At 43.4% G+C, this 13,829-nt stretch overlaps 1 protein-coding gene across 1 annotated transcript in view; it reads left to right on the forward strand.

Annotated features, from left to right (window-relative positions):
• The window catches only part of CNTNAP5 (contactin associated protein family member 5), a 796,934-nt gene that overhangs the window by 528,506 nt on the left and 254,599 nt on the right, over window positions 1–13,829 (forward strand). The window contains exon 12 of the mRNA XM_047871013.1: window positions 2,825–2,944. Within this exon, the coding sequence (XP_047726969.1) occupies window positions 2,825–2,944 (120 nt within the window). The remainder of the gene's footprint in view (window positions 1–2,824; window positions 2,945–13,829) is intronic.

Genomic DNA, 13,829 nt, shown 5'->3' on the forward strand with positions numbered 1-13,829 from the left:
GGTGGCTCAGTCGGTTGAGCATCCGACTTCAGCTTAGGTCATGATCTCATGGTTTGTGGGTTCGAGTTCTGCGTCCGGCTCTGTGCTGACAGCTCGGAGCCTGGAGCCTGCTTCGGATTCTATGTGTGTCTCTCCCTCTCTGCCCCTCCCCCACTTGTTCTCTGTCTCTGTCTCCCAAAAATAAATTAAAAAAAAAATTTTTAATTCTTAAAAAAAAGAAAAAGCCTAATTCTTATCTTTTATATTGGTAAGTGAATAAATAGCCTGTAAAAATGAAAAACAAATCAAGCAGCATCAATTTAAATGTGGTATTCAGAGATAAAATAGTCAATATCAAAATAATGGACTAAGAATTAAAAATCATCATCTCTGGCGGTGCCTGGGTGGCTCAGTCTGTTAAGCGTCTGACTTCGGCTCTGATCGTGATCTCACGGTTTGTGGGTTTGATCCCCCCATCAGGCTCTATGCTGACAGCTCAGAGCCTGGAGCCTGCTTGGGATTCTGTCTCCCTCTCTCTAGGCCCCTCCCCTGCTCACACTCTGTCTCTGTCTGTCTCTCAGAAATAAATAAACGTGTAAAAAAATGTTTTTTAGAAAGTCATCATCTCCGCACAGAAGGGAGGCAAGACATGTTGGTTTTGCCTAACAAGCCTTGTGGTTATGTTATGAGTATCTCTTCGAATCCTTACTAGTTGTATGAGGCAGGCTCTTACTTATACCTGTAGCTCCATGAGAAAATTAATGCTTTGGGAGTTTGTTAGCCATCTACTGCTGTGTAATGAATTATAACAAAATTTGGCATCTGGAAACAGCAAACATTATTACCTCATAGTTTCCCTGGGCCCTTGGGCTTCTCTGGGTGGTTCTCGCTCAGTCTCTCACAGGGCTGCAATTAAGATGTCAGCCAATGCTGCAGTCATCTTGGTGTTTGTGGAGATCTGTTTCAGGGCTTACTCACATGGCATGCCCAAAGCCTCCAAGCTCACTCCGGGGGTCCTCTTTCCAGGGCGGCCACGGGACACAGCAGTTGACTTCCCTGACAGAGAGCGATCCCAGAACACCCAAGATGGAGGCCACTGCCTTTTTAAAGTCCAGTCTTGGTAATGACAGATGCTACCTCTGTCATATTCTGTTAGAGGCACATCTGTAAGTCCAGCCCACACTTAAGGGGAGGGCATGAAATCAGGAACAAGACATGAAAGCTAAGGGTGTGGATAAGATGAGTTATCCTCAAGGTTGCCTGCCACAGGAGAAGTGGCTTCTCCCAGTAAGTGGTAAGCCTAAGTACGTAAGTCTAAGTGGTAGCCCTGTGATGCAAAACCACCCAATTCGATTCCAGGGCTCGTGTTCTTAACCGCTATGTAACCTTTGTATGTTGCCTGCATGGAATTTACCCTGAATGGGAAAACAGTACCTCCTTTGACACCACTGCCATCTTGGACGTGTGGGAGTGGCCAGGAGGGATAACTCACGTAAGAGCTGACTTTCATACGTGTGTCGCACACTCCGGTGTGTTAGGTTGGGGCAAACATGAATAAGCTGTACGTTACGCTCAGTGTGTACGATGCAAACTAGACTCCCCCACTTACCTCTGCTTCGGAAAGGGTGCATGACTGCAAGAGAGAATTATATGGGTACAAGGATAACCTTGAATTCACTCTAATTTATAAAAAGTCACACTCTCTCAAGCTTTAGAACTTTATTGGTAATGAATTACCTGAGAACCCCCTCACAGTTGATCATGACAAAATGCAGCTTCGTATTTCTGGGATGGGGCATTAGTCACAGGGGCACGCTGGCTAAGGTGAGGAGTTGGTGCTATATCTTTAAAGCTGTTGAGAGCCACTGAAGTGTGTTAAGCGTGGAAGGATGACATAATTGGATATGTACCTGCTGCTCTGAGCTATGCCATCGTGTCTAAAACATCAGACGACATTCCACATTCTCATGCATGAGACGGCAGATGCTTCCTTTACACACCACCGAATCCATTCATGTTGATGTAATGAGATTTATAAATTTCTCCTATCTGCATATTGGTCCGAGTACCCCATCTCCAGGCCCCCGTGCCTGCCTCTCTCTGTGTGCATAAACACCTTTGTGGCTACGGCCACAGCTTCTCTCTGTGTGCTTTTGATGGCACAGACTGATTGCCTCATTCAGGGTCTGTGGTCACATGGCAACCGTGCTGTTGACACATCTTAGGAACTTAGTGAGTGCTTGTTAAGTCAAAATGGACTAAACCTGACTGGACACCTGCTCTGTGTTTTAGGTACTGTGCCGAGCTCTCGTTGTGTAGAAATAAGATAGTGTTATTTTGTTAATAAAAAAAGACATGACTGTATGTATTCATTCAGTTTTTCATCCACTAATCAAACATTTTTGAAGTCCTGCTGTGCATGTGGCCTTGTGCCAGGTGCTAGAACACAGCCTGAGACAGCACTGCTCTTCCAGCTTCTGTGACCACTGGGGAAGACAGAACAGTGTATGGTGATCCTAGCTCAGTCCACTGTGTGGGCACAGAGGAGGGGCACAGACGTCAGCAGAGAAAAGGGCCACAGAGGAGTGAAGGGGAGACTTTCTGGAGGAAGTAACCTCTGAGCCATTTGGAAGAATAAGTGAATAAATGCTCGGGTGAATGGAGGCTCAACTCCATCAGTATTGGGACACTGGTTTGTTAGGACTTGATGGGAGGGGGGAATCGGGGCTATAGAAGCGGGAGGAACCAACACTGAAAGTAGATATAGGTAGGAGGTACCGATCCCTCCAGAGTGATATGTAGAGCCAAGCAAAGCTTTATCTCTGCTGTCTTTGTGTCTTTCCAGCCCTCTACGAGCAATCCTGCGAGGTATACAGGCACCAAGGGAACACGGCTGGTTTCTTCTACATCGATTCCGATGGCAGCGGGCCGCTGGGACCCCTCCAAGTGTACTGCAATATCACAGGTAAGGGGCAGAATCCCCACTCAGGCTTAACCGAGCTACCTGATGGTACACAGCACAGGGGAGTCCACTGGAAGGGGACCTGTGTAAATAAAAATTTAAAGAGCCAACCTCAGGTGTGGGGGGCATGGTGTTTAAGTAAATAATAGCAATTAGCAGCTGGATTATCTTTCATAGGAGAGGAAGACTTAATGGTCTTAATCACATTCCGCCAAACCTAGAATTAACCAGGAAGCATTTTCTGTAGACCCTGCCAAGGACATTTTCTCTTTTAAAACTCAAGAGCAGAAAGAAAAGGAAAAAAAAAAACAACTAAACAAACCAAAAGCAAACCTGAAAATCAACAGAGAACCCTGACTCAGGAAGTGGGGAAGTGTGATTCATGTCTGGCCCCGGGGATGGTGTGAATCCCGTATGCTCTCTGAGGCTCAGTTGTTCATCAGTGAAATGGGCAAAGTAGTTCCTTCCTCCCAGAGTTGAAGGTTAGACACAATCATGAGTATTGGAGGAATCAGCAAGGCTAGTTACCCAGTAGATGCCCAACAAGAAAAGTGAATTACTTGCATTTTCCCAGCCACTCCTTCCTAAAGTGCAGAAAGACATAGAATCAATTATTGCACGGATTTAGAAACAATCTATGATCACTAACTTATTCTGCAAAATAATTCCACAAAGCCCAAACCTGATGTAATAGTTTCTTAAAAATTCAGCAGTGCAAGTACCCTCACCATCGTGAGGGTCACTCATTGGCGCATATGCGTTGTGTGTGTTTGTTCCGAGCACTGGCCTTTGGAAATGACAACAGAATCATGTAATAAAGCAGAAAAGCAGGGGCTATTAAAGCTCATTGAGTCGTCAGGCCTCAGGCGTCCCTGCAACAAGGCAAGCACATTCCCTGAGCTCCTTCTGTAGCCGCAGACTGGCCTTGGCACGGAGGATATGCGGAGAAATTAGATACAGCCACTCTCATTTATGAGGCAGGAATATCAGGAGAAATGCCGGGCATATCACAGGTAGAAATGCAAGCAAACCATTGCAAAAATGGTGATTATAGGCACTTTGCAATTTGTTCATCTGGATGCAAACGACCAAAGTTTTTCTGCAGAAGATGCTATTTACACGGATTTAGAAGCATTTCCTTGCATTTCCTTAACACTTAGTGCGTCTCTCCAACCTGCACGTATGCTAACTGCTTCCCAACTAGCCCATAATATAATTAGAAACCGTGGGACTGTTTTCTTTTCATCGTTATGGTAACCTATAGGGCTAACCTGGAGCTAGTTTTCTCCCTGGATCTTGGTTATTTTCCAAATGTAATTAACAAATGGATCTCCAGCAGTTCCTGCTAAGAATACAGACTTTCTAGCTGAGGACATTCGAAATTAGTAAACGCCCTTTTACTGGGCCCCGTAAGTGATTCCGATGCAAGTTGTCCCCGGTCTACACTTTACCAAAAAATGGAGGAAGTGATTTAGCTGAAGAGTGAGGACGAGGAGAGTGGTTCCTGCTGCTGAGAGATCAGGTGTGGTCACTCAGCTCCGACCAACTTCGGGAGCTGAACTGAGAGCTTACCAATACCATCTCTTTCCCTCCTCACCATAAAAATCCGAGGTAGATATTTTTACCTCTGTCTTACATAGAAGGAAAGAGAAGATGAGAACTTCATGACTTTCTCGAGGTCATAAATACTGGAGCTAATAGTCAAGACTCAGGAAGCAAACAAAACCTTCTGGTGCAGTAATAATTTATATCACTAAAACATTAATTGGATACTTGTATTGCTTATGTTTTGCTTTACACAGTGATGCAATTTTTGTTATAAAGTAAATCAATATTAATTATAGAAAATTTAAGGAGAAAAGCAACGTATCAAGAAAATGTTGAAGTGACCCCTCAGCCACAACCCAGAGACTGCTGTTGGTACTCTATTGTTAGGATTTCCTTGGCATTTTTTTTTCTGTGAATGTGTATGTGTATTTCTTCTGTGGATGTATCTGTTTTTTAAATATATATTTTAAAATCAAGCATCAACTTTCCTTTTTGTCATTACATATTTTGAATTTATTTTTTAATTTTGTTTTTTAACATGTATTCATTTTTGAGAGTGAGAGAGACAGAGCATGATCAGGGGAGGGGCAGAGGGAGGGAGACACAGAATCCGAAGCAGGCTTCAGGCTCTGAGCTGTCAGCACAGGACCCAACGAGGGGCTTGAACCCACAAAGTGTGAGATCATGACCTGAGCTGAAGTCGGACGCTTAACTGATTGAGCCACCCAGGCGCCCCTGAATTTTTTTTTTTTTTACATTTATTTATTTTTGAGAGAGAGAGAGACAGAGCACGAATGGGGGAGGGGCAGAGGGCAAGGGAGACAAAGATTCCTATGCAGGCTCTAGGCTCTTAGCTGCCAGCACAGAGTCTGACTCGGGGCTTGAACCCACAAACCATGAGATCATGCATGACCTGAGCCAAAGTCAGATGCTTAACCGACTGAGCCACCCAGGCGGCCCATGCCATTAAAATATTTTGAAAATAAAATATATACATTAAGTGTAGCTTTAAATTTTTAAACTCTTCAAACTAATGCGAGTTCAGGGACACAAAGGGTGTCATTGATTCATAGGTCTCATTTACATGGAGCTCCCTGCCTCTCATTGGAAACATTTCTCTCAGGGCTTCTGTAGGATGTTTTGTCCAAGAATGGCTAAAGATGAATTTTCACTTGTATTTAAAGGTTGCTATTTTGCTGATGTGATACTGAAGGAATCAGGACCTCAGAGTTGTGTTCGGGAATGGATAGGCTTGATTATCCCTGATCAGGCAATTCTTTTACATACGGTTTTTGGTTATGTGCAGTTGCAAAACATAGAGGTTTTGCTTTTGTTTTTGTTTTCTAAAAGAACTATAGAAATAAAAGCAAACCTCGGCACAAGCTGAATTCTGTAATTCTCATATTTGACATTTCTAAAAACGTAAATATAATGATCACATACATTTTTTTTATTTATACATGTTAAATGTTCTTAACTATGAGTGATTTGTAACACCTGTAAAAATGTGACAAAGGGGTCCAGGGAAGGGAGGGTCCAGGAGAAGGGAGAGAGGAAATGGACAGCGAGAACCAAGAGAACTGAACAGGGGTGGGGTAGGGTGGAGGGGAGACTCATTCTGCTTAGGATCCGGTTTCTGAAAACAAAAAGTTGCTGTTCTCTGCACTTTTCAGCAGCATTACTGGGGTAACCCAGAGAGTGTAAATGACACCGGAAGGCAGGGAACCTTGTGCTAGTCAGCTGAGTGTCCCTGGCCTACTTGTCCATAAATAAGGTCTGGGATCCTAAAATAAGGATCTGGGGCCAGGTGGTCTCACAGGCCTTCCTCATTTAGAATTCCATGAGAGATCATTTGAGGTTCAACTGAAAAGGGGACGTTTCTCCTAAGAAGTCTATGGATACTTGCAAACAAATGTCATGAAAGTGAAGAGGGACAGATTTTAGTCTTGGAAAACAGGAAATTCGAATCCAAAATACATCTCTCTTTACAATGTACCCTGGGCAGGGGAGGGCATGAGCTCCCTTTCCTAATGGCAAGGTGGTGCTTCACCCCTCCCGGGAGATTAAGTCTGTGCATCTCACCTAGGACAGGGTGATCTTGGGGAGATGACCTCCCAGATGCTCACAGAGTAACTGCCCCGTTCACTGGATGGCAGCATAATCTCTGCACAGGGACAGTATGCCAATGTATGGGAGTAACCTAAGGGGGCGATTAGATTTATGTATAAAGTGGACTGTATCTGAACCTCTACACATTTTGATCCTGTGCCTGCCATCCCTCATACTGTGTTCCAAGCCAGTTCACCACGGAGCTAGTGGGTAGGAGAGAAGGAAGGGCCACTGTTTGGATGGAGTGTTGAGTCAAATCATAGATGAGGAAGATAAAGAGGAAGCTTCTGCAGGAATGCACATGTGGGCTACTTCTAACATCTCTATATATGATTTACCATTCAGTTCAGCTTAGTGTACATTTGCACATTTCAGGCACTGTGCAGATTGCCAAGGATACAAAATAGTGTCTGCATCAGCTTCTCTTGGCTGCTATAACATTGAGTGGCTTAAAAATACCAAGAAGTGTGTGCATCACAGTTCTGGAGGCTAGAAGTCCAAAATCAAGGTGCTATAGGGCCACACTACTTCTGAAACCTGTAGGGGAGAATCCTCCCTTGGTTCTTCTGGCTTCTGCTGGCTCACCCAACCTTTGAGCATTCCTAGGCCATAGCAGCAGCCTTCAGTGACTGCCTCCCAGCGATTGTCACCCTGCTTCTGTGTGACATAGTCACAGGTAACTTTCTCCTCTCATGTATCCTCTTATAAATAGGACACCAGTCATATTGGATTAGGACCCCTCCTAATGGAGTATGACCTCATCTTAAGTTGATTACATTTGCAAAGAACCTATTTCCAACTGAGGTCATGCTCGCAGGTGCCGAGGGTTAGAATTTCAGGAGGACAGAATTCTACCCCTAATGGTATCATTTCAGTCTCCTTCACAGGTTAATCATGGAGCAGACACAGTGGAAATTATAATATAAGGATAATGACAGGAAGTGTATCGTGTTCTTCCAGCCTCTTGTGGAGTGGAAGGGTTTTTGGGCAGGCAGGCAATGCATGTTTCTGATACCTGGAGGGGGAGCACTAACGGGCCGGAAGCAGAGACGAAAGAGGGCATTTCCAGGAAGAGCAAAGGAATGTCAGGAACAAAGTTCAAGGGTCTCGAGCCTGCATATTTGTGGGGGCCACAAAACTCACCAAGATGAGTCACAAGTTTAGAACACTGAAAAACTAATCAAATTGCATGAATAGGAAAGGATCAGTTTTACTTGAGCAGGGATAAGCAAAAGCTGTTGCAGGTCCGTAATCTGAACGAAAGTTTCCCAGCGAGGAAATCTACTGCGTCAATTCTGGGGAAAAGAAGGAATGTTTTATTATAGACAGTTACTGAGCATGTCAGACTAGTTAAATGTCTCTGAGTGAAAGATGAACTACTTTCTGAACACCAGCCACAGGATGCCATCCTCAGAGCATTCGTAGGTGTTAGCACTGTTCCTTTATATTGAGGACAGTGGATCTCTCAGAGGGCTTGCTCAGATTAGGGACTGTTTACAAAGGTGTGAGCCTACAAAAGGAAATTATGGGAAGGGGACCACAGAACAGAGCTAGTAACAGAGGGGCTGTTCCCACCCTCAGGCCCAGGGAGGTGAAGAGAGGGAGAGTTGCTGGAGTAGGAAGGAGAGCAGCATATGGAGAGGTTGAAAGAACTATGGCCTCTTGTGTGGGAATAGCCAGCAAAGAGCTTGGGGAATGACCTCGATCTCCCCTTGGTCCTACCAGTCTGTTTCCCATGTCTCCACAGACAACCCAGCTAGAATACAGAAGGCAAGAGCGCTTGCTGATGTAATGTTTTTCAGCCGCCTTCCTGGGCACAGAGAAGGCAGCAGAAGGAGAGAGGGTGTTATTGGCAGGGCAAATGGAAAATACCCATGGTAGCCTGTTTAAGGAACTGTGTAAAGAAGGTTGGGGAAACAAATGATTAGAATTTGTCAAGGATCAAGGATGGCAGTGAGGCAGAGGGCTGTCAGTGAAACCCACAAAGCGTGCAAATATATGAAACATGGATTTGTTCAATAGATTCCAACCTGAAGCAGATAGGACCTCCCTTTGTGGGCCGAATGGGAGTGAGGTTAAGATGAATGAAAGAAACACACACTGAACAAGAGACAGAGAGAAGTAATCGACTAAAAGTTGCTAAGTCACTCAGTTGGTGAATTACTGAAGGACACATAGAACACCAGGAGAAACCATGGCATACTAAAATGTAATGTTTGGTTAAAAAGGAGACCTGGGCCCCATACCACTACCTACCTGGTGTTAAAATTTTCCTGGCCTGAATGTGGGTAATTTTAGCCAATGATGTGAAGTTTGTGATCATTCTTGGCTGTGTCAGTCTAATTGGGCAAGTATGTAGGAGGGCATTTAACACAACAAGTAATCTAGGCAGACTCAGAACTAGTTTACTGGATGAAAATGCATGTAAGGTGGGCTTGCAGGGCGGGTTAGAAGCCATCAGGAAGTGAGAGAGTTCTGGGCACTGGGATCAGTACAAAGGAGAAGATAGGAATGGAGAAAGAGAAGGGCACAGAAAGCAGTTGAAATCAGTGAATATCTGAGGAATCTGTGCAAGAACTTAGGGTTGGAAGATAGGAGAAGGAGGCTTCTCAGATGTTTCCTTCTTCCCTCAGTGCAATGGTTAGTTTTATGTTTCAGCTTGGTTAGATCGTAGTGCCCAGATATTTGGTCAGTAATTATCATTAACATTTCTGTTAGGGTGTTTTTTTTTTAGATGAGTTTAAGATTTTAATCAGTGATCTGTGAATAAGACAGATTACCCACCAAAATGCGGATGGACCTCATCTGATTAGTTCAAGGCCTAAGTAGAACAGAGACTGACTTCCAACAAACACAAAGAAACTCTGCCAGCAGATGGCCGTCAGACTCCAACTGCAACTTTTTGCTGGGTCTCCAACCTTCTGGTTTACCCTGCAGACATTGAACTTACAAAGAAAGCCTCCATGATCTTGTGAGCCAATTCCTTAAAATTGATTAATTGGTTGATAGATGATAGACTTATATATAGATATAAGTAGATATTAATACTCATATTCTATTGGCTCTGTTTCTCTGGACAACTGGACTTGAAGTACCTGTATTTTGGGTGCTCCCACTCTGTGCTCTCCTCTCATTTCTTTGTATTTCTATCCTGATGCCAACCATACTGCATCATAAACATCAGTGTTTACTTGTGTGTTCCTATGGATCTGTGAGCTCCTTGATGGAAAATTAGGGACAGAGTATGATGAATCCTGGTTCTACTTTGTGCATGCTCCAATGAGCTCATTGTAAATGGAACTCTGAGAAATTGCAGCCAAATTAAAGATTAATTTTGACCTTTTCTCTTTTTGCTTTCCCACTTCCCCTAATTTATCTTAGATTAAGGTCCTGTCCTATTAAATCAATAGCAGTCTGGAACTGTGGATACTGACTCAATGTCTGATTTAAGTGGGCTTGACTCATTTCTACTATGTGGAACATCTTCTACAAATCCAAGAGTACCTGTGCCCAACTGTTCCCCATTGCCTCCAAGACCTCCCATTGATAGCCTTCCCCAAATCCCTTCTTATCTTCAAATACGGGAATGACCAGTGGGGGTAGCACATGTGTTGGAGTCACATTGGAATTTAAATTCTAGTGCCAGCATATTCCAGCTGTGTGACCTTGGACAAGTCGGTTAGCATTTCTGGACCTTGGTTTCCTTATCAGTAAAATGGAGATGATAAAAAATGGCTGCCTTCAAAGGTTCATTTGAGGATTATAATATATATGAGAACTTCCTAGTTTCAAAAAGTAGATGGTCATGAAATAGGGTAACCAAATACCCTGGTGTAATTATTAATCATGCCCTCATTCTCCCTCACTGCTGTCCTAGTATAGATGGTATCTGTACACTCCTACTAGCTGTAAAAGATAGGTGTGCACCCTTGCCAGCGATAAAGTCTGTGCTGCTTTCTGCAGGAGTCATGAGATTTCTGAGGCTCGAGAAACCTGGAGGTAGCATTTCTGAGGGGAAGCTTCTAGTATTTATAAAGCAGAACTAGAAAGGTGAGACATTCCAACAAGATTTTCTTTAGAACTTGACATTTACACTCATTCTATGTAGCTTCCATTGTGCCATGTTTAATGTTAACAGGATACCTTGTCAACATGTTAAAAGATGTTTCCCAGGCACACACAGTTTTTCCTTTGTATAGTACAATTGTATACGGATATGCAAAATTGTTTGTTTAAAACCAGTAACAAAAACGCATTGATTTTCTCTCTTGATGAATACAATACCAATTTCATGTATCTAGACCTGCACGGCAATCATCAGCCATTGCAAGGAATTTACAAGGAATGTTTAGTCAAATCTCTAAAGCAAAACTTGTTTCTCATTCTCAAACAGCTCATAATCCATTTGCAAACCACCTTACAAGTCGCCATGTCTTATCACTCTCATTATTATGATGCTCTGTTTCTCCCTTCTTTGGCAGCAGGATCTGTTTTCATTAAAACTCATCAAAGCATGCATAATGGAGTAGGTAGAGAAGCTGCAATTGAGGTCTCTCTAATATTCCTGCACGTAATTGTGCAGTGTGATTGCAGGTAATAGATTATCATCCAGACTGTTGACAAAAAGAAAGAAATGCATCCATTCAGTTAGGTCAAACAGTTCGCGGCCTCGCTTTGAAGTTAGAGCAATGCCAGAGAGTTTACTGTTTGTGTCTGGACTGTACAAAGGTCTGTAAGTATATAGGAAATTAGGAAATAAGAGTTACCTATGACATTGTATAGAACCAACTTATGGCACATTTATCTCTCCCTGATTTGCTTAGTACATTGGTAATTTTCGGCAGCTGGATTTTACACTAAAGAGAGGTAAAATTTACTTGTTGATGACTTGCCCATCTATAATAAAGTTCTGTCCTCGTGCCTCCTATTGGCATTCCCCTTCAGGCTTCCACCCCAAACACTCCACTTCTTACACACACATACACACACAGGCACACACACACACAACAAAAAAAGGAAGTATTAACTTCCCTGCCAAAGTCGTCTACAGGAACAATCGAGACTCAGGTTCTCAAGTTTGTCTCTCATCATAAGTTAGATAGCCGTCATTACAGAAATATAGTTGCCAAAAAAATTGTCATTCGATTACAGACTTCATACAGTTGTGCTGCATATCTGCTGGCTACTGGGCTAGTTCCAGATGCAATACTGGAAAGTAACTGGAATTGGTTTTGCTTTGCAAATATGTTAATGAGGCTAGCAAGTTACAGAAACAAGATCCCAAGTATATCCAGCAGACTTAAAGCTGTTCCTGCTAGGTACGCTGTGTGTCTTACCAGAGGGTCCCAAGGCCTGGGACGTACACTCTCCTCTAGGACTTTGAATCACTATGCATTGCTTGTCTGCTCTGGGCCAGGCACTGAGGATATAGAAATGATTAAGATATGGTCCCCCAGCAGTGCCTGGCTGGCTCAGTAGGTTAAATGGCCAGCTCTTGATTTCAGCCCAGGTCATGGTCTCACGGTTTGTGAAATCAAGCCCCGTGTCAGACTCTGCTCTGACACAGTGGAGCCTGCTTGGGATTCTCTCTCTCCTCTCTCTGCCCTTCCCCTGTGCTCGCTCTCTCTCTCTCTCTCTCTCAAAATATATAAATAAGCTTTTAAGAAGAATGATATGGTTTCTCAAGTCCACAAAGTTTATAATCTCATGTCCTTGTTGTACACACACACACACACACACACACACACACACAGGTGCCTGGGTGGCTCAGTCGGTAAAGTATCTGACTCTTGTTTTCGGCTCAGCTCATCATGTTACATAGCCTGCTTGTGATTCTCTGTCTCCCTCTTTCTCTTTGCTTCTCTCTCCCTCTCTCCTTCTCTCTCTCTCTCAAAATAAATAAATAAAACCACCCATGTCCTCAGCCTTCCCCAGTCTGATTCATAATTCACACAACAGCTAGAGGGATCTTATGAAAGCACAGGTCTGACCGTCGCTTCCCATCCCTGTCCTCTTCTACCTGTGCAAATCCCAAGCTCCTTATTCATGACTGCCGATCTTGAAGGGCATGGCTATGAGGGTATGTGCATTCATATGCATTAATTGAAAGTCTTACAACAATTCCTGGTGCTTCTTACATCCTTCAGATTATTATAATTAATATCTGTTATACTTATTGTCTTGGAACCATGCGCAAGGCCCTCATTCTTTGTATCTCTCTTCCCCTCTCTGTATATGAAGGGTGATGTTAATAGCTTTCTGTGATTGGTGTGTACTCCGTTAAATGAGTTAACATTTAGAGAATGTCGGAGAGTGACTGACACCGAGCAGGTGGTGGAGGAAACATAGGACTTTCTCCTCTTCTTTCCCCTTTCCTTGGAAATGTGTCCACTCAGGCTCACTCATGAGTGACATATATGCCGTGGCTCACTAGCGGTTTAATCAGTTGGAATAATAGTTGCATTGTTGCTTATATTTCAGAGGGACAGTTTGCTTTTTATAAATTAAGTGTTTTCCGAAGGACTGTTTTCAGCTGATGAAACATGGCAGTTCCACGGCTTAGAGGAAGGAAACTTTTTGTAAGTGTCTCTGTCCCTGTTTGATATCTTATGCTGTCCACCAAGGTGTGGCGACTTCAGAGGGCTCCTAGGACTTCCAGAAGGCTGGTCTCTTAGGTGAAGCCAAGGAGCATATCTGCTTGTGTCCAAGGCGAGAGCTTTAAAGTGGTCTCTCTGGGCCAGTGGCAGACGGCATAATCTCCTGCTAAATTGGGCCATTAAATAAAACTACTAAGTCATAAAGCTGTAGCATTACCCTGAAATTAAAGCATTGTCACCTTTGAATTGCCAAGAATTTTAACAAGCACTTAGAGAAATTCCTTTCACACACCCATTTAGCATGGCCAGTTGACTCTGACCATGTGGATGAGAACAGAAGGCTCAGGACAAAAGATGGGGAGGGTGATTGCAATGTGACTTTCATTCATTTATTTGCTTATTCGTTCATTCACACACCCTCCCTTACAAACTCACACACTGCTTTATTTTATTTTATTTTATTTTATTTTATTTTATTTTATTTATTTTTTAGAGTGACAGAGAGAAAGAGAACACAAGCAGGGGAGAGGGGCAGAAGGAGAGAGAGAAAATCCCAAGCAGGCTCTACACCATCAGTGCAGGGCTCCATCTCACAAACCCCATGAGATCACGACATGAGCTGAAATCAAGAGTTG

The sequence above is a fragment of the Prionailurus viverrinus genome, chromosome C1, assembly GCF_022837055.1.
Source record: "Prionailurus viverrinus isolate Anna chromosome C1, UM_Priviv_1.0, whole genome shotgun sequence".
Taxonomy (NCBI): Eukaryota; Metazoa; Chordata; class Mammalia; order Carnivora; family Felidae; genus Prionailurus; species Prionailurus viverrinus.